This window comes from Haplochromis burtoni, unplaced genomic scaffold (genome assembly GCF_018398535.1).
Source record: "Haplochromis burtoni strain Fernald_Lab_line unplaced genomic scaffold, NCSU_Asbu1 Contig_154, whole genome shotgun sequence".
Taxonomy (NCBI): Eukaryota; Metazoa; Chordata; class Actinopteri; order Cichliformes; family Cichlidae; genus Haplochromis; species Haplochromis burtoni.
This window is the reverse complement of record NW_024582515.1, coordinates 802,911-821,729: the sequence shown is the minus strand read 5'-3', so window position 1 is coordinate 821,729 and position 18,819 is coordinate 802,911. Positions and strand designations below refer to the sequence as shown.

The following is an 18,819-nucleotide window of genomic DNA, read 5'->3' as shown; positions in this document are numbered from 1 at the left end:
CTGGTTGGTCAGTGTAACTCAGGGCAAAAAACAACAACAAAAAAACGCACAGTTGTTTATTAAAACCGCGTGAATTACAGAGAGGCTGATTACATAAACACTGTGAGTTCATAATAGCCAGTGTGGCACATAATCTTCGATCTTTATCGAGGATCGTATTTAAAAAGAGATTTCAGTGTGATTTGCGCCTGTGAGAAACTGAAATCTCCGACATTTTGTGCAGCGGCGCACAGCCAGAGGATCTGGCAACCAGACACTCAGCCTCATCAGACTGACTTAGAAATAAATCCGTGTATCTTCCATCCATTGCTACCCCTCATCTCGTGAGTTCAGAGATAGCCTGCGCGTAAGGAGGGTAAGGAGGTGGCGGTCCTTTTGTAATTGTTCTCTTTGATCTCTTTGGGCAGCCGACCCTTTAAGTGAATCTGATCCGCACGTTTCAGTGTGACATTTGAACGCACCTGATCCGCCATATTTAACAAACGTGATCACGGGCTCATTCCACCTTTGAGCCACCCCGATTTTTTTTTTTAAGTAATAACAAAATTACTACTAAACTATAGATTACCCACCTCTACATGTAATAATTTGCACATCTGCCTACTGAAATCAGTAGTTACTTAAAGCAGTGTAATTTGATCTGGGCTTAATTTTGCTTTGTAAAGGTGTGTGCGGCATTTTTCTAACACTTTCTGGTGGGCGTCATTAATTTCCCGCCGCCGTTTGGTTTCTGGTGAGTCTCTGGGTGAAATTATGAGAGGAAACCCATGTTGAGCCGACACAGCTGAGAACATGAACTCTCTCAACCCGGATCCTTGCTCCTGATTGGATCCGAGCTGTGTACTTCAATGCAGCTTGTTAAGCTTCGAGAAAGGGGACCCAAAATAAAAAATCAAGAATAACTAAGGTGCATTTCTAGCAGGACTGGCCACACTTGACCTGGGATACATGCTATATATCGAGGATAAGGTGCGAGCATCTTAATGGATTTTTAATTGCTTGCAATGCAGCCACTGATTGGACCTCCTGCGCAGGCGCAAGAGGAAAAGAAAAGAGGGTGAATCGTAGAGGAGCTCTCACTCCGTAGTTACTTCCGGTTACAATAAAAATAAGAGGAAGTAGTTGTTTTGTTTTGTTTTTTAGGAAATTTGAGCTCCTCGCGGTGTATCATTTTTATTTGAGTCGTTAATTTCTATCAGCTGTGTTTTAGATATCGGAGAGTAACCTCAATATAAAACGTAATAACTGTTAATAATGAAAATTACAGATTCAGACCGATTGAATATAAAATTTATAATTACATAAACGGCTAGCTGTGAAGGTTAGCAGCGGGGCAAAAACTAAGGGGTGATTTGCGCGGGACAAATTATGCAATTTGTACTCTTATTTGAGGTTTTACCAGCAACTGTTTACCTGTAGTTTCAGTTTATGTCCATTTTCAGTGTTGAAAATGTGCCAAACAAAAAAATCGTTTGGCCTTTTTAAAATGTACGTTAACATTACATTTCAGAGCAGCTTACATATTCTGTCCAAAATTGAAGGATGCCCCAACAACCTACTTGCCACATCACAATGGACTATGATGGAAGGACATTGTGTAATAAAGATGAAAAAACAAAAATCAACAGCATTATAATAGACAACATTCGGCCTCCCTCACATTTATCATGAGTCCACAGAGTAACAATTTCTGACTTAATAAAATCACTCCTCCGAATCCCGTCTCACTGAGAACTGTGAATAGATATGTTGCAGGTAAACACAAACCATAAATGAGTTCTCAGAAATTCATATCTGTTTTTGTACGCGAGTGAACGTGCTGTTGACGCGTAGTGAGTGCTCTGCCCAGTAGATGATCTTGGATATAAACTTGTGCGCACGCGCTTCCGCGGATTAATGTCAAGGCACAAAAGTGGCGCTACACCGTTTTGAGCTCTACTCCGGTAAGCGAATTTCACAGACGTTTTTCGTATTCTACTTTTACGCCTAATTGGCCAAAGTTTGGGGAACTTGTGCAGGGGGGTTAGCCGGATGCCCGGGGAGTTTCACAGTACTCACACTGGGGCGTGAAGACTCATTAAGGGATGAATAAACAGTTAATTTTAACAGATTTGGTCCTCTCCGTCTCTGCGTGCTGTAGCTACTGCCGCCTCTAGTCTTCAGTATTGTTCAGTTGGCTAATGGCGGACGGCAGGCAGTGCTGTTTTCCGCTGGGGGAGGAGGGAGGTGTGTGGTGGGGGGGTGGGGACAAAATTACTCTGGTTGTTATAGTAATGGGTTCATACCTAGTTACAGTTTAGGTAACTCACATGATGCTCACGTAAAACACGGTAAGGGAATTTCTCCGGGTCTTGTTTACCACCGCATGACACAAATGAAGCCAGTTCATGTGATATATGAGAGTAGGGCGCCCCTTGCGGTTGCCGAGTATATTTTGCCAGTGATTGCGCCAGGGTGGACTCCGCGTAGGGTAACTTTCCAATTAAAACCCCCATCGTCACAGGTATCGCAGAAATCGGGCTTTTTATTCGAAACCCGGGTCTGTTTCGCTGGCACGGGCATGTGTGCGCCTATAGAGCAGATAATCTGGGCAAGAACAGGGGTTGTGAAAGGGGGGAAACACGTTTTCTTTTTCCTTTTTTTAGGTGTTGGGGACTGTGCTTGTCAGTGGAACACTGCATTAGCCCATCTTGATAAACATTTGCTTCTATTTTAATCTGTTATATGCGAGCAAGTTGCGATGATTTTTTGTTGGTATTTTAACAATGGCGCAGTCTGTGTCTGCTCTCCTCCCCTCGATCTGCCGCTAATCCAATGGCTGTTTGCGGCAGGAAGGGGCAGGGGAGGGAGCGGAACGGAACACCCTGAACCACGTTTCTCCTGGACCCCAACTTGGAAGCCAGTCTAGCCTCTCCTTTTTCCCAGGTTATTTATGGAAGAGCTGCGCAGCTCAGGTAGTGCTGGTTCCGTTTATTCTCACTGATCAAAGTTTTGGATCTGCTTTTTATTGCCAAGTTTGTTAAATATCAATGCCGGGGAAGAGAAATGGAAGCTATATCGGGGTCGAGTGATAGTCGCCGCTGTAGCCGGGGGCATGGGCCGGATTTTGTGCTGTGGTGGTCCTTCCAAGCGGTGTTGATAATCAAGGGCACGACCAGTGGGACTCCGGCGGCCCCCGAAGGCTTCGTACAGCCTGTCCTTCATTGGGTGTTTTCTAATAATTCACAGGAGGTCTCTACAGCTGTGTATAGCAGGGTTTAGTTTTGCATTCAGGTAAACGGAATGGACCATTTGATTTTGTGTTGTGTATTTTTTTTTAGCCCATCAGCTGGCTTGGGGATGCTCTGATGGCTGCGCATTACGCATCACTTCTCAGTGACATAAGTCTTATATAATAATCCCAGGCGTTTAATTTGAATATTTTATTAATCGGCTGTTGTCTGCGCAAATACTGGCGCAAACAGCTATCACATCTCCACCTTGTGACCTGCTTGGGGGGAGAGACGGGGGAAAATGTCAACTTCTGTGGCTTCATGCGCAAACTGATGCAGTTGGAAAGGTAGACGAGCACCTCTGTGGGGTGGTGATGTGGCGCAGGCGTTGATTTAAACTGCTAGTCTTGTTGAGGTGTGTGTGTGTTGCATGGAGGCAGGCTCGGCCACAGCGCCATCCCACCTCTCCGTTCACCTGGTGTTGACGTTGGGAGTCAAGGTTGCATGTCAGAGCTCATTAATGCTGGGTCCTCGTTTTCATCTCATCCACGTGAATGCAGGCTGTCTCGTAGCTCTGCATTGCAGTCTGAACTGAGTCTAGACCAGGCTATTCCCCCCCCCTCAGAGCACTATTGAGTTGCTTTGCACATAGATTTCTCTGTTGGTGGAATATCAGGCCAGAAAAGCATGAAGCATCTATCTGCAGCTCAGCTTTGCTTTGCTTTTGGGAGGTCTTTCAAATGGGGAGTGGGTTCCTTTGGGTCTCCTGGCTAGTATTTGGACTCCAGTTAACACCATGGTTACGGACATGTTATTGCCTTAGCCCAGGTTGTGTTTGTATACATTAGCTTGGGTTGTCGCTTCTAAAGGAAGAACCTAATTATAGTAAGTCAGTGACTTGGAATTCAATCCTTCTTTTGAACAGTCAAGCATATTGTATTGATCTTGAATGTCATTCTGTTTTGCCTTGTACTTCCTGTCACATGGTCACAGCAAGTAAGTGTTCCTTATTCGGCACTAGTGCTCTACAGTGGAGCAGCTCTTTATTAGCAGCAAACATATAGGCTACACCTCTGATATAATGACTGCTGAGTTCGCAGCCGTGGCATTTAACAATGTGAACTCCTATATTTCTCTACCAAGCATACAGTTATCAGAGAGTCTTTGTACTTTGATAGAAAGTATAGGACAGATATGCAGCCCATTTTTGCATATTGAAATTTTTCTTCGTCTTCTCTCTGCTTGGAAAACGCCTGCAATGAAGAAGTACAGTTTAAATAAGCATGAAATCGCTTTAGTCATTTGTAACGCAAAATAGCAGTCTGGCTGGGAAAAAACTGGTATTTGAAAGCATCAGAGCAGACTGAGAATTTGTAGCGGGAATGTTTTAACTTTTTTTATTATTCATTTTGTCACTTTTTAGTTATGAAGAAATTTGGCAAAAGAAAATGATCTTTTTTTTTTTTTTTTTTTTTTTTGCTAGTAATCTGCTTAAAAATCTTGGGAAGACATGGGATGGGGTCAGTCTTTGTTAATTATCCTGCAGCCGGTTTCCTGACTTAGTTGGAAACTTAACGCGAGCGCACTGCTTGACTCCACATCACGACCATGTGTCTCACGTGCTGGATATGGTGCTAAGAGAATTGAAAATGATAGTTAAATTAACTTTATTTGAAAATCAGGTCAAACATTTTTTTTAATTTCAGCACCAATATTCTGTTGAGGCCCTTAATATTTGACCAAATTTAATAATTCAACTTTCATAGAGATGTGTTGTCAATGTAAAATGTGGTAGAGGCACGATATTCTATGAGCATGCATGGCTCCCAGTAGCAATGGATGACTAGTCTTTCCTTACAATGTGACAGAAGCCCAACACATTTTCTCTGGCTCAAATGGAAGTGGAAAATTAAAGGAAACCCCGGCTATTAAGACATGTTTGCACTAAAATATGTACTGTGCTTTCAATAAAACATATGTGGTATTAAAATACACCAAATGTTTTCCTTTTAAGCACATTTTATATAAAACCGATTTACCAGTAGGTTGCCATTGTTATTTATTTCTCAATGCACTCTGGGTAGTGAGATCATACGGTTGCACCGCATCCAGTTCACAGTGGAAATGGCTTCTGTTCAGCCTTTCCAGTTTGAACCAGAGCAAACCGAGAGAGAGCATGAAAATAGTCAACCACCACTTAGTTTAGGTGAAGATGAAAACAATCCGTCAGACGAGGACGAGAGAGTGAGGGAAAACTACTGGTGTCTATGTGGCTACTGCTTGCCAACGGCGACTGAGAGGGTTTGTTGTGAAGTACCAAAACCTTTTGAAGCCGTATGTCTTAATCCAGATGTTCTTTGGGCAGCACTTGTTAGCCTCCATGACCGGTATCCGGTCTTTAAGTGATAACATTGTGAATCCTGCTTGCGGGCCCAAAGTACTCTGCATTTAATAAGACTGTGTTTTTAACATGTTTTAATGCTTTGTTGAGATTAAATCGAACAAGATACAATCTCCTAAAAACAGTCAGTGATCACTGTCGGCTTCTCACAGTTTTTATTACTGCTAATCATTTTAAAGCTCAGTTTTTAAACCCTTACGATGTAACTAGCCCAGCCCTTATATTGTGGATGGATTATCTCAGTGGTTCTCCTGACTGACGTTTGGTCCATTTACAGGATCCTGCCATTTACCCCTAACCATTGGGAACCCTCATATTAACTTTTATCGAGTGGAAAAAGGTCTTCCATTCGTTAGTGTTCGTCCTCCAGCTTTACTGTTTATGTTATGCTAACATAACTTGTCGTGCTAGCGATCACGTAGCACATCATTATATACCAGCTAGCCCAACTTCAGTAACTCTACAAACGTCACTGCTGTTTACTTTCCTGTCATTATTTATGTTGGAAGTGATAGCAGAGCTGTACGTTTTAATTTGATAAAAAATCTCTCAGTCAGAACATGGTAAATTATATTTAGATGGAAGCTAGCGAGCTAACTCCCTGCTAACTTCTAACTCAGTTAAATGTCATAAATCCCATTTTCATGGATGCCACGTAATTGTTACACCTGGCAGAGCAGCCACACTGATCATTTTATTACAGATGAACAAATTTAGACAGTTTTTCAACTCTTAGTAATGCTGCAGTGATCCTTTGACTTTTGCAGCGGAGTTTGGGCTCAGATATGGCTAATAACGTCAGACCAAAAGACCGGATAGTGCTGGTCTACCAAGTCGTAACCAGGTCACTAATAGGCAAGTTAATTAATACGGTTGCTACACTTTAAAAACCAAAACAGGTTAGCTGAACGAAAGCACCTATACTACCGACAACCAATACACGTCATTGTCCCAGAATGCATTGTGTGCAAAAAAACATGGCTACTCCCATGGCTCCAAAATAGTTTTAAACACCAAAGATTTAATGAATAACAAAAATAATTTGTAACATATTTAGAGTAACTTGTCATAATAGTCGGGGTTCCCTTTAAACATAACCCCACAGATGGGTTTCATGTTTGATACTTTGAGTATCCTTTGCAGAGAGAAACCACCTGAATTCTGGAGCCATCACCAAACAAGAAGTTTCCTCCTCCTCTATCGTGGCCTTTGCTGCAGCTGTCTTCAGTTCCTGTTTGTTCGTAGAGCTTTCCACCTTTAGTTTTGTCTACAGCAAGTTGAAGTACAGCTTGCTTGGGTTGACATCAGGTGAATGAATTGGTTATTACAGAATATTCCACATCCATAACTCCAGCTTTCTTGGTATGTCTTGGGTCATTGGAGAGTGTTACTGTGAAGCACCATCCATCAACTTTACTGAATTTGGCTGAATCTGAGCAGCACTGTATCCCAGTAAACGTCATCTGGCTGCTTCTGTGTTCTGTCACATCTTCAGGGAAGACTGGTCACACATTGCTACTGAAAGCCGTGCATGCTCTTACATTACACTGCCTCCACCATTTTTCACTTCAGATTGTCATCTGTTCCGTGGCTTCTTACTACTTTTATCTGCCATCATTCTAGTACAGGTTGATCTTAATTTCATCGATGTGTTCTTGAGTCTGGTCACTGGTTTGGTGACCCTTGTGATATGTCCCTGATCAGAAATCACATTGTGTCTTCCAGCCAATGCCACCCTTGCATTTGTGCATCTACTAGTGGGCTTCTTATTGATAATAAGCCTAAACTACAACCACCTTCAGTAGCTTCTGTTATTTTGGCCTTCCTCAAATAATTTTCATCTTCAGTATGTTAACAGCCGGCTGAGATGGGTAAAGGTCAGAGGACTAACTCATTTGAGAAAATTTTACATCTTTGTCTTATGCAGCTTTTGGATCCTTCTTGTATATTTTGTGTCATCGTACTTCGGGGAGGGGGGCTTCTGGTGTAGCCAGCTAATACCCAGTACCAGGGGTTCCTACGTTCACTACAAATGGATATCAGAAAGCTTCAAACACCCAGTAGTCCTCTTGCCTTTTCCTACTTTTTCTGCACATGAATTCAACCAAATGCAAATCTTATTACAGAGATTAGCATTTGGTTGAAATGGAGCAGGCTTATAGCATTGTACACTGTTACTTCTATCAGTAGTCACATCATCAGTAAGAACTGGTGACCCGGTTCCATTCGTGACATGCATGCCCAAACGCTATAATTGGAATTCTACAAATTTACACTGCTGAACAGCCTCTTGTGCAACGCCAGCTAACCAGATAGCAAGTAGGCCTGCAGTGATTTGTCGGCATAATTGCTGACTTTTATGGTCAACCCGTCGTATACTAATACCACGTAAATGCGTTTTTGTAACTGCAGTCAACTACAGGAACATATGGGGGCAGTAACGCCTCTATTGTCTGTCGAGACTGGAGTCACAACTAATGGAGAAGAAGAACGTAGTGCGACCCACAAAACGGGAGGATGGAAGAAAATGGAAACGGATTTTATTAAAAAATGTGAAAGCATTTCAAAGAAAACAAAGTTGAATGCAGACTGTGGAAAGCAGAGCTTTCCTTCCACGACAGCATTAATGCAACGCAAAAGCATTTAAAACGCCGGCACCCTAGAGCTGTGACGTCAGCTCTGGATGGGTCAGTTTTAGAGAGTTAAGTCAGGGCGCCGCATTGATACCATGTTTATGATAATGTCTGAATAGTAATATTTATGTTTGTAAAGTAATTTTTATGTTAGCTTGCCTGTTGAAAACCTCTCAGGATGATACTTGCTAAGCAAACACCTTTTTAGTTTTGTTAACTAATGAGTCAAATGCAATATCAAACCATTAATCAGGAGTAGCTACACTGCCTCCTAGTTTTTATATATTTCTATATAAAACCAAGTTTGTGATTAGTAACGGTCTTTTCTCATTCTATTTTGTTCTGTTTTACTAGTATTAAGCACAGGTGTATAGATGAGTTTGTCCTGTAAAGAGGCTCATGCACCTTTCAAATGGCTAAAGTCATGACAGAGTCATCTTTAGCATGGTTATCAGCAGCTGGGAACATCATCTCAAGGATAAGAGAAAGCCTTACTCCAGAGGATGTTCACTGCAATCATGAATTCATGAACTGAATAAACTTTGGAAACTTGTTATTTTGGAATGGAAAATAAAATATTTTTGATTTCATTTGAAGCTTTACTTCAACTTATGGACAGAAGCCTTTTTTAGTTTCCTATTTGAAATTTTCTTTATTTTAAGTACTACTAACACTTGAATTTATGTGACTTAATATTTCTTATTTATTAAATTTTTATTCTGATGGTTTGAGTATTATTAAACAGACATTTGATTATTTTCAAATTCATGTTTCCTGGGTCATTATTTTAATTTCCTATGGGATGAGACTACATGGTGATATTCACAGGTGGGCAGACTTGAGCAGATGTGGCACTGGAGCCTAGAATAGGAGGTTTGCCCACAGGAAGCAGAGAGGAGTTATTGAAGTAGTTATTGACTAATGGAGGAAAAATTGGCAGAATAGTTACCTACCAAAATAATCTTTAGTTGCAGCCCACAACAGCCTTTTAATGGCTGGGATAAGCTCATCACTGCAATAGATATATGAACAAAAAAAGCACCAGAAGCACTTTTGCCAACCAGAAGTCTGCAGTTTGGAAGTTGTTTAGTTTTGCTTTTGTCTGTCTCTTGGGCGGGACATAACTGCAGGCACAAACTTTGGAAGAAATGTCCAAATGGAGTGCTTTACTTCACAGCTGTCCTGTGGGAACATTAAAGCCAAGGAGCTGGTATGTTGACTGAAAAACTGTGTGAAAAGTGACACAACCTGAAAACATAACATGTTAAAGCGTTAATGACTCCACCCCTGTGCCAAACACTTATTTAAAAGGTGTTTTTTCTTAACAAGGCCACAGAGTTTGAGTTTTGTTGTTTTATTTATCTAATTATATTTTTTCTTCCTAATGTTCTGTCCACTTCCGAACATACACACGTTTTCTGCGGTGGCCTCTTAGGTCTCAGGTCTTCGCTTAACAGTGTCTTACTGTTTGTAAGAATGAACCATGCCTTTTGTTGAATCTACACCTGTTGCTCTCCAAGTTGAGAGCACCCGTGAATCGTTGTTAAAAACTAATTCAACATTTGCGGTATATTTATGACCTTTTGTCACCTTAAGCTGACATCAAATAACAAGGAAAAAAGCCACACATAGCGGTGAAAGGGTTTTCAGTGCCAATATTTAAAAATTGAATTTTGCTGATTTATCAATACATCTGTACTGGTATTTATAACTGTGGATAAAACCACTCTTTAACCATGTCATGAGTGTTCATGTTGCATAGTTTGTCCATCAGAGAGGTATACAATGAAGCAAGTTTAACTCTCATAACAAATATTTATGTTTCATGTGTCTGAAAGAAAACTCTTGACTGATATATCAGATTTTAAAATCAGTATTGGTGTCTGTGTTAAAAGGCCTATATTGATCTGGATCCATTCAAACAGTTAAAGCGGTAATTATGAGCACGTTTTCTATACAAAGCTGTGAGATGTCACTGGTTTTTAGGTGCATGTTTGGAGGTCAGGGTGACCTTGACACACAGCTAAGCACCTTTGCTATTTCTGATACTGGGCTTAAAATCTGGAAAACCAGGGTAAATATCTATGGGCCGAATCTGCTCATGCTGAAGTCTTGCTAAACCAGTTTGTTCATTAAGCTAACGAGGCAACAGCTAACGTTCTCTTCATATGTACTGTAATAACAAAGTCATTTACCTGCATCCTTAAAGATGCTTGTGTACTGCTGCGAGTTTTATTTGATGCGCCCCACAGTGCTGAGACCAAAATGGCCACCACAGTGATGTCTGGCTTTCTCTGTAGCTCTTTTACAACTCAGATCGTGTGTTCAGGTGCTTTCAGGCGCTTCCTCTTCTGGGCAACTGTTGGTGTAATTAGCAGAGCTACAAAGATCATTGTCACCATTGAAGTGTGTCTATGAGCGAGCATCTGTTAGTGTCGTGTGTGTGTGTGTGTGTGTGTGTGTGTGTGTGTGTGTGTGTGTGTGTGTGTGTGTGTGTGTGTGTGTGTGTGTGTGTGTGCTGCAGCTGTCAGCAGTGATGTGATATGTGGCTTACAGCCACCCTCACTGCTGTGTTACATGAAAAGGAGATTTTGACAGAGAGGGATCAACAGAGTGCTGACTTCCCCAAAAGTGCCTTGAATATTATTTGATTCAGAATGTGGCACTCGTTCAGATCACTCCACTTTCTGTCCTATTTCTTCTCTTTTGGATCGGGTAAGATGGTTAACAAATTAACTTGTTTGTACGTTTTTACGCTACGTGCACGTACATCACTGCCGTTTAGTTTACGAGACACACAGATGAACCGCACAACCATTTAAACGTTGTGTTGGTCAACTCAAGAGCACCCAGATGTAGTGCACAAAACAAGTCCCTGTGGTGGTGGTGGGCTTTACCATCACCACGGCAACCAAGGTGTAGCTTCGCTGGTTGCCAAGGACAACAAGAGAGTAGCTGTGTTGAGTGATACACAGGCGTAAGAAGCAGGGAGGGCGGGAGAGACGTGAAAGGCAGCAGGTGAAAACGAGGAGTAGAGTTGCCTGTAGTTGGGTAAGGAGCTTAAGGGAACGGGAAGAGAGAAGAGGATGAAAGAAAGAGGCGTGATGGTGAGGAGGAGGGGCCCCCGTTGCTGGGCAGGCACATATGCTCACCCATGGAGACGTCACCTCTGCCGTTGCATGTGTTGAACATTAGATTCCCGTGGTAAAAGCAACCAGAGAGGTTTATCTGTAGAGAACAAAGCCCTTCACCGGCCTACATGCCTATCATTTAAATACTCTTCTGACAGTATTGGAATCATTAGGAAAAAATGTAGTAGAGAAGAAAGACTGCTCTGTTTACATGCTTTGTTAAACTATGAACAGATTTTTAATGAATCTGAGTGGAGAGAAAAGTCATAGGAGTTATCATATTGTTAGACTGATCGATAAATTTGAACCTCTGTGTTCAGTACAGCTGAAGAGCTCTGAAATGAACTCCTTGACCTGTTCTTTCAGGAGCAATGTGAGTCATTGTTGAGGAAAACCCAGTTAACGGAAAGTCTTAACCAGGTCCATTATTGATTGAAATGTTTTTGTCATTAATTTGTGTGTTCTTGCAGTTATTTTATTCTATTTTATGTTTTCTTGGAGTAGCAGTTTTTCCATCTTGATGGCAAATGTGCTCACAGACATTCTTGACCTAAATGAAGTAACACAGCGGAAACTTTCACATCACTGCCCCAGCATCAGCAAGGCATCCAATTTTGCTGTGGATGTAAGCAGAGCATCAAAGTTATGGCTGTATTTGTGAAATGAAGGCCTCACATCTGGAAGTGGTTGACGTTTAGGCGGGCATTTCAAAGAGTGAGCTCACCTAAAATGCCCCACAGAAGGGAAAATCTGGTCGGACTTTTTTCTTTTTATTAGATGTTGTGAATGGTGAAGTAGCCATTAAATATAACTGCCAAAAGCAAGCCAGTAAACACAGGCAGGGTGGTGATTGTAACAATGACTATTACAGCTGTAGGGCATCAGTTGGCTGTGTGGGGGAAGCTTGTGTCTAGGGACACCTGAACTACCTGTAATGCTGTCAGACGTCATTAAACTAATTAGTAACGCCAACTTTGCATAGCTGTTTCCTAACTGGCTTTTTGTGTGCGTCGTCAGGTGGTTGCCTTTGTGATGGACGGGGAGTCGGAACCAAACCCTGTCGTGGCAGAAGATGTAGGGGAGCGGGTGGAGCCCATGGATGCCACTCCCTCTCCCCAGCAAAACCCCACGCCTCCTTCCGAAGAGTCTAGTGAGGCAGTTTCCATGGTAACGGAAGATGGAGCCACAAAGGAGGGTGGCACAGAGGACAATGATGATGATGTGGTTCTTGTAGGGGAGGAAGCTCCCCAGCCTTCTGCCACAACCCTCTCCCAAGACACGCCCAGCACAGACTGCCCAGAGCTGGCAGCTGCTGTGGCAACTGTAGACACGTCCACAGCAGCAAAGACCCCTGGCTCTCCTGCGTCTTCCAACGCATCTACAGCAGCAGCACCTCCGAAGCCTCCAACCACAACAACCGAGCCTATTGTCATTGACGACGAGGAGGACTCTGAACAGAGAGACACATCCTCGTCCACTCCGGTGCCTCCTGAAGGCACATCTGCATCCCACTCCCCAGGTGCACTCAGTAGCACTGAGCCAGATTCTGAGATCAGGATAGCCAGTGTCACTACATTAGGGTCTGCTAGCCAGAAAGGAGGCTCCACAGTAAATTCCCCTCCACATCCAGAGGATGCTCAGCCAGACATGAACCTGATGATAACCTCTGTGACATCACTGCAAGGAGGAGCAGCAGCTGTCGCAGCAGTAAGAACACCCACAACTTTTTTTTTTCCCTTTTTTTGTTGCTGTCGAAGTTTTCATTATGTTTTCATGTTTTGTTTTTTAAATATTTAGTATAATTCAGTTTTATTTATTTTTTTGCTTCCACCTAATTTTAGTGCCGACTTTTTATGATGTCTACTAGTAAATGTTGGTGAAGGCAGGTGTTTGTTTTTTTTCCTTTTTGGCACAGCGGTTTTATTCTTGGCAAAGAAAATAATGATTTCTTTGTAATGACACCTGAGCGAGCTGCTATGCCAGTATCTACTTATCAGATGCATCAGCAGTTACTCTAGTTGATGTAGTTGGATTCAGTTTTGGTTTTGTGTATCGCAGTGAATATGACACCCGCGTGTGTTAAGTTTTCCCTCCTCATCACCTTGTTTCTAATATTTTGACACTAACATAACTAACTTGTGTTTTTAGGCAGGTGAGGGCCAGGTGGAAGAAAATGGTCTACAGATCCACAATACGTTCAGTTTGAATCCTGACACCCCATCTGGTCGACCAACCGCCTCCTTTAACCCTGGGCGGGGCTCAGGTCCCATGGGCCAACTGGTACAGAATGGGGACATGGGCACACACAATAGAGCAGGTAGGAACATGACATTTTTCTCATGTTAAAATGCTGAAATTGGCATAAAAGGAATGTGATGTTTGGATTTGGTTACGACATGGTGTGTGTGTGGGGGGGGGGGGTTTGGAGAAGTTGTTGTGTTTCAATGCTTTGCCTTGAAATTGCTCTTTAGCTCTGTTCTTAATGACCAACTCATTTTGAATGGAGGGTTGCTAATTCAAATAAAAAAAGAAAATGGGTGCTGGATGTCTCGTTGACATTTAATATAATCACAATCCTAAAGTCAGTCAGGTGCAGATTAATATCTTTGACCAGAAACTTTAGACAACTTTTGTGTTCATGTGGATTTTATTCAGATTGGTGATGCTGTTTTCTGTTTCTGTAGTCATTTTTACTCCTAACTTAAGAGATCGGTGATCTCTTAACTAATGATGGAATTAAATAATACATAGGTGGGAGAAAAATGTCCTTATCTGTTTAGACGGGTCACAGGATAATGTCAGGTCAACAGCCACAACGAATCTTTCTAATTAAATGGTTCCATGAATGTCATGGTGTGGATTTTGTGTTTGTAAGTTTTGCAGACACCAGCACATGCGGCAGACAGTCATACCCATACAACAGCTTGATAACCTGGATAACAGTGTCCATGTGAACACACTCACTGTGTTTTCATATGTAAACCTTATGTAAATTAGCATCAAACCTTTTTCAGTTGGAATTACCAGAACGACAGTTAGATTGTTGTTCAGCCTGCATTTCTTTATGTATTGTCTAATATGATTTCCTCAAACTCAGATCCGTCTGACTGAAAGTTTGACACAGCTCGACTTCTGTAACAGCACAGTGTGTCATTCAGCAAAGCATTGAATTGACCAATCAAAAGCATGTTTTTGATGGAATCTTTGTTTAGGCTGTGATTGTAAGAATTGATAAAATTAGTTTTAAAATCCTTGACTAACAGCTCCCCCTCCACTCTTTTACTTTTTGGAAAATTTGGTGCTTAAACAAAATGTGCGTTATTGCAGATCTACAGGAAGTTTGGTGTTTGCTCATCATACACTTTCTGGACTTGAGTTTATATGCCAGCCTTTTGGCAGTTCCAGTCAACCTCCATGTTGACTCTAGATGGTGCTGTTGTCAGGAGCTAGTCCTCTAAATATGACTTCTGGAGGTTTATTTCTTTATTTACTTAAAATTATTGTTGTCATTGTTTCATGTCTGTTAGCAGATCAACGTTTAGTGCAGACATAGCATTATATATATTTATATACAATTTTAAAAAAATTCCAGGTAACTTTCTTTCCATCTTTCCCTGCAGATTCTTGGATTTCTCAGTCAGCTTCAGTCCCCCGCAACCAAAAACAGACAGGGGTGGACTCTCCATCACCAGCCACTTCGCTGCCCAAACCTCCAGGCCAGTCTTCCTCAACTACTTCCTCCTCAGGCTCCCAGCCACAGCCCAGGACAGTCAAGGTGATCCACTGTGGTCATTCAAGTCCTGTGTAATTGCGTTAGTTATAGTGCAAACGATCTGGAAAATTTTACATTTATATTTTTAGTAAAAGTATGATTTAAGTATAAACATACTTAAGTATGTTAATCTAATCTGCTACCCACTTCCTACTACATGCTGTACATAATTTATGCAAACAGTGCACTGAAACTTTCTTTAGAAATTTTTAAGACCCTTTCCCTGTATTCGTTACTTCCTTTATTGCTTTGGTTTATTAGTTAAATTAAATTAAATTTATTATATTATTGATTAGCCAGTTTTACAGAGAAGATTGTGTAATAGCAAATTTGGGACTGTTTTTTTTTTTTTTTCTTTTCTTTAATCCAGGTATGTAGAGCAGGGTGACAGTTTACTTATTGCTGTGGAGAAACATCCTGCAGTTCAATCATTACTATGTTTGCTTGTTCCAGGTGACCTGTGCAAACTGTAAAAAGCCTCTGAAAAAAGGCCAAACAGCCTACCAGCGTAAAGGCTCCACACACCTTTTCTGCTCCACCACCTGTCTGTCTGCCTTCTCACACAAACCTGCCCCCAAGAAGAGCTGCACCATGTGCAAAAAGTAAGTCTGACTTTGAAGGAGATGTTTTATATTTAGGATTTACGATTATACAGTGCATTTGGAGTTCATTTAAAAAAAAGATTCAAGTTGCAACAACAGAGTTTATTGAAAGCGAAGGTTTAAAAAAAAAAAAATCTTATTTCCAGTTGTCATAAACATGAATGAGCACAGCTTTTATTATGCTATCTAATCCACATTCTCTGGAGATGTTTTCCTCACAAAGCCTCTGTGTTTGTTTTCCAGGGACATCACAAACATGAAGGGTACCATTGTGGCCCAGGTTGACTCCAGCGAGTCTTTCCAGGAGTTCTGCAGCACTGGCTGCTTAGGCGCATATGAGAACAAGCAAAATCCTCCCAAATCAAACCTCAAAACCAAATGCACCGTCTGCGGCAAGCACACGGAGGTCAGTCTGTCTAACTTTCTTAGCACTGGGTTCTGATGACAACAATGGAATAAATAATTCAGTGGCAATGAGTAAAACCAAAGTAACACTGGGGTTTAAACACATGAATTTTACACTGACTCAGCAGTGTTAGGTACACCTGCACAGTGGAAAGGTTCAGGTCTGTGTGTGTGTTTTGTAGTATCCACGGTCTGTAAATTTCATCATCATTTACCTAAATAGATGATGGACTCTCAACTCCACAAGCAAGCTCCTGCAGCATGCAAAGGGGGAAAAAAAGCATCAGAAAACCAAACGCCTTTGACCATAATGTGGTGCTACACACACGGAGCCTCAGGGCTCGGCTCTTGTTGTGCTGGGCTTCAACATCCCTTCATTATTTACATCCTTGGCTTGGGTGTTTGTTTTGAATAAATAAATATTTCATGCTTGAATCCTGTTGCACTTTATCAGCCCCCCCTCTTCCTTGACTCTTAATAAACATAGTCAGAAATGGTGGTATGACAATTTCGCTCTCCCTCGTTATCTGATTTATTATGTTTCTCCTCACCACACTTTCATTCAGTATTTTTCTCTTGCCTGGCTTCGCTGTTTGTGAGCTTAGCCTTTCACATCTTGCTTTCTTTTCTGCACCCCTCTCTTAGTCTCGTAACGATCACATCCAAAAACAAACTTTTTGGTTAAAAATATTTTTAAAAATGTCTTTCTGGATTGTTTTTGAACGCTCTACCATCATTGTCTGTTGTTAGTTTAACAGTAGTCCACTAGATTTTATAGTCTGCATTCAGGATTTATCATATCTTTTTGTTGATTATTTCAACAACACAAGTTGGAGATCTTAGTTGTGTATTTTTTTAAAAAAAAATTATTTATTTTATTTAAATTTTTTTTTTTTTTTTTTTTTTTTTACTGTTGGATGTTTTCAGCAAAGCTAGAACTCCATTAGAATTAGTTGAAACAAAGTATGACCCACACCAACCAGGAGAAATGTCATTTAAAATGTGAACATCTCTTCTTGATCCTTCTGATGTTTTGCTGTCTGCAGATCCGGCATGAGGTTAGCTTTAAGACTGTGACCCATAAGATCTGCAGCGACGCATGTTTCAACGTTTACCGCAGGGCCAATGGTCTGATCATGAACTGCTGTGAGCAATGTGGTGACTACCTTCCCAGCCGGGCATCAGCCAATCACTCGCTTCTGGTCGACGGTCAGCAGAAACGCTTCTGCTGCCAGAACTGCATCAGGGAGTACAAACAGGTGAGCCAGTGGGAAAGCTGTGATCCTTTTATTTTATTCAGTGGATTTTAGGACATCATGGTGCTGCTTTGATGGCCAGAACTTTGAGGAATTTTAATTTATCTGTGGTGAAACTCTTACTTGTACAACACACATGCACACATATAAACAGGAAGCTGTTCTCTTTTTGAGTTGATCCATTCTCTTCTTGGAGATTTTTAAAAAATGGCACCAAGAGAAGTATAACTGTAAATGTAAAAATGGCAGAGAATACTTTGAGTCATTGCAGGCTGATTCAGTGTGCTGTATGTGTGCTACATTTCTAGAATGGTGCACGTAAAGTCACGGTGTTGGGTTTCGGAAGCGTTTTCAGTCATGACGTACATTTGTCGCAGATTCCATGTAAAAGTATAAATCCTGCATTACTCATCCACCTTTTTTAAAGAAGAAGTTGGTATTTAAGTAACACTGCTGTGCTGTCAGCAATACATATTCAAGTGAGGCACAAAATGAATGAAAGCTGGAGTGAGTCAGTCCTACAAATTTTGTACAGAAAGCAAAATGGCTGCTTGAATGATCAAATGTTTCACATATGGCTTGAAGGAGGAGTGCAGACAGAAGCAACGCTGGTGCTTTTAGTTTGTCTTACACCACCAGCCCTTTTAGAGATTTCTGAATTTTATGAAGTCATGTCACAATTATTTCTAGAGTACATTTCAAAAGTTCTACTATATTTATTTTACATACTTATGAGGATATTTTTTTGCGTTTCTGTCTTTATTGTGTTGTTTTGTAGAGTTAGAAAATTCAGGAACTGCTGTCATTGTTTGCCTGTCACCCGTTAACCAAATGGCAGGTCAGAGATGTAGGTCTGTCCTTCTTGCAGTTGTGTTGTATGTTAGTATCCAAGCAGAGCATGCCAGTGCTCAGCCCACCTCTGTTTTTTCCCCTCAAGCTTTCATAATTATTAATACATCTTTCCTGAACATTGTACAGCTGAATTATGTTGGAGAGAAATGTTTGTGAAAAATTGCAGGTCGAAATTTAATTTGTTGCTTGGCAACGGCAACCTATTGGACGTTCCTCTAGTAATTGCAGGAAACCACTTGGACACTGTCAGTGTTAGAAAACATGCAGATAACAGGCCTGTGTGTCCAATTCTTTTCTTATGCAACTAAGAAGTCTGTTTTAGAGTAAGATTTTGAAGTCCATATTTACAGTTCTTTGACACTGTGGAATATAATCTACTAAAGCTTTGTTTACACATGCAGGTAAGGATGGGTATTGATCAGATTTTCACGATTCCGATTCCATTTTCGATTCTGTTTAACGATTCGATTCTTTATCAAAAAGGAGAACACTAAGGTCGATTAGCTTAGAACTTTGTTTTATATCTTCTCTTTGAACAAGATAGAAATTTAGGAG

The 18,819-nt window shown here is 41.2% G+C and overlaps 1 protein-coding gene across 1 annotated transcript in view; it reads left to right on the top strand.

Moving 5' to 3' along the window:
- Positions 1-332: 332 nt before the first annotated feature.
- zmym2 (zinc finger, MYM-type 2) overlaps positions 333-18,819 on the top strand; it is a 33,540-nt gene continuing 15,053 nt past the window's right edge. The window contains exons 1-7 of the mRNA XM_042224887.1: positions 333-355; positions 12,395-13,084; positions 13,526-13,694; positions 14,998-15,152; positions 15,603-15,751; positions 15,995-16,157; positions 17,203-17,415. Of these exons, the coding sequence (XP_042080821.1) occupies positions 12,410-13,084; positions 13,526-13,694; positions 14,998-15,152; positions 15,603-15,751; positions 15,995-16,157; positions 17,203-17,415 (1,524 nt within the window). The 5' untranslated portion in view covers positions 333-355; positions 12,395-12,409. The remainder of the gene's footprint in view (positions 356-12,394; positions 13,085-13,525; positions 13,695-14,997; positions 15,153-15,602; positions 15,752-15,994; positions 16,158-17,202; positions 17,416-18,819) is intronic.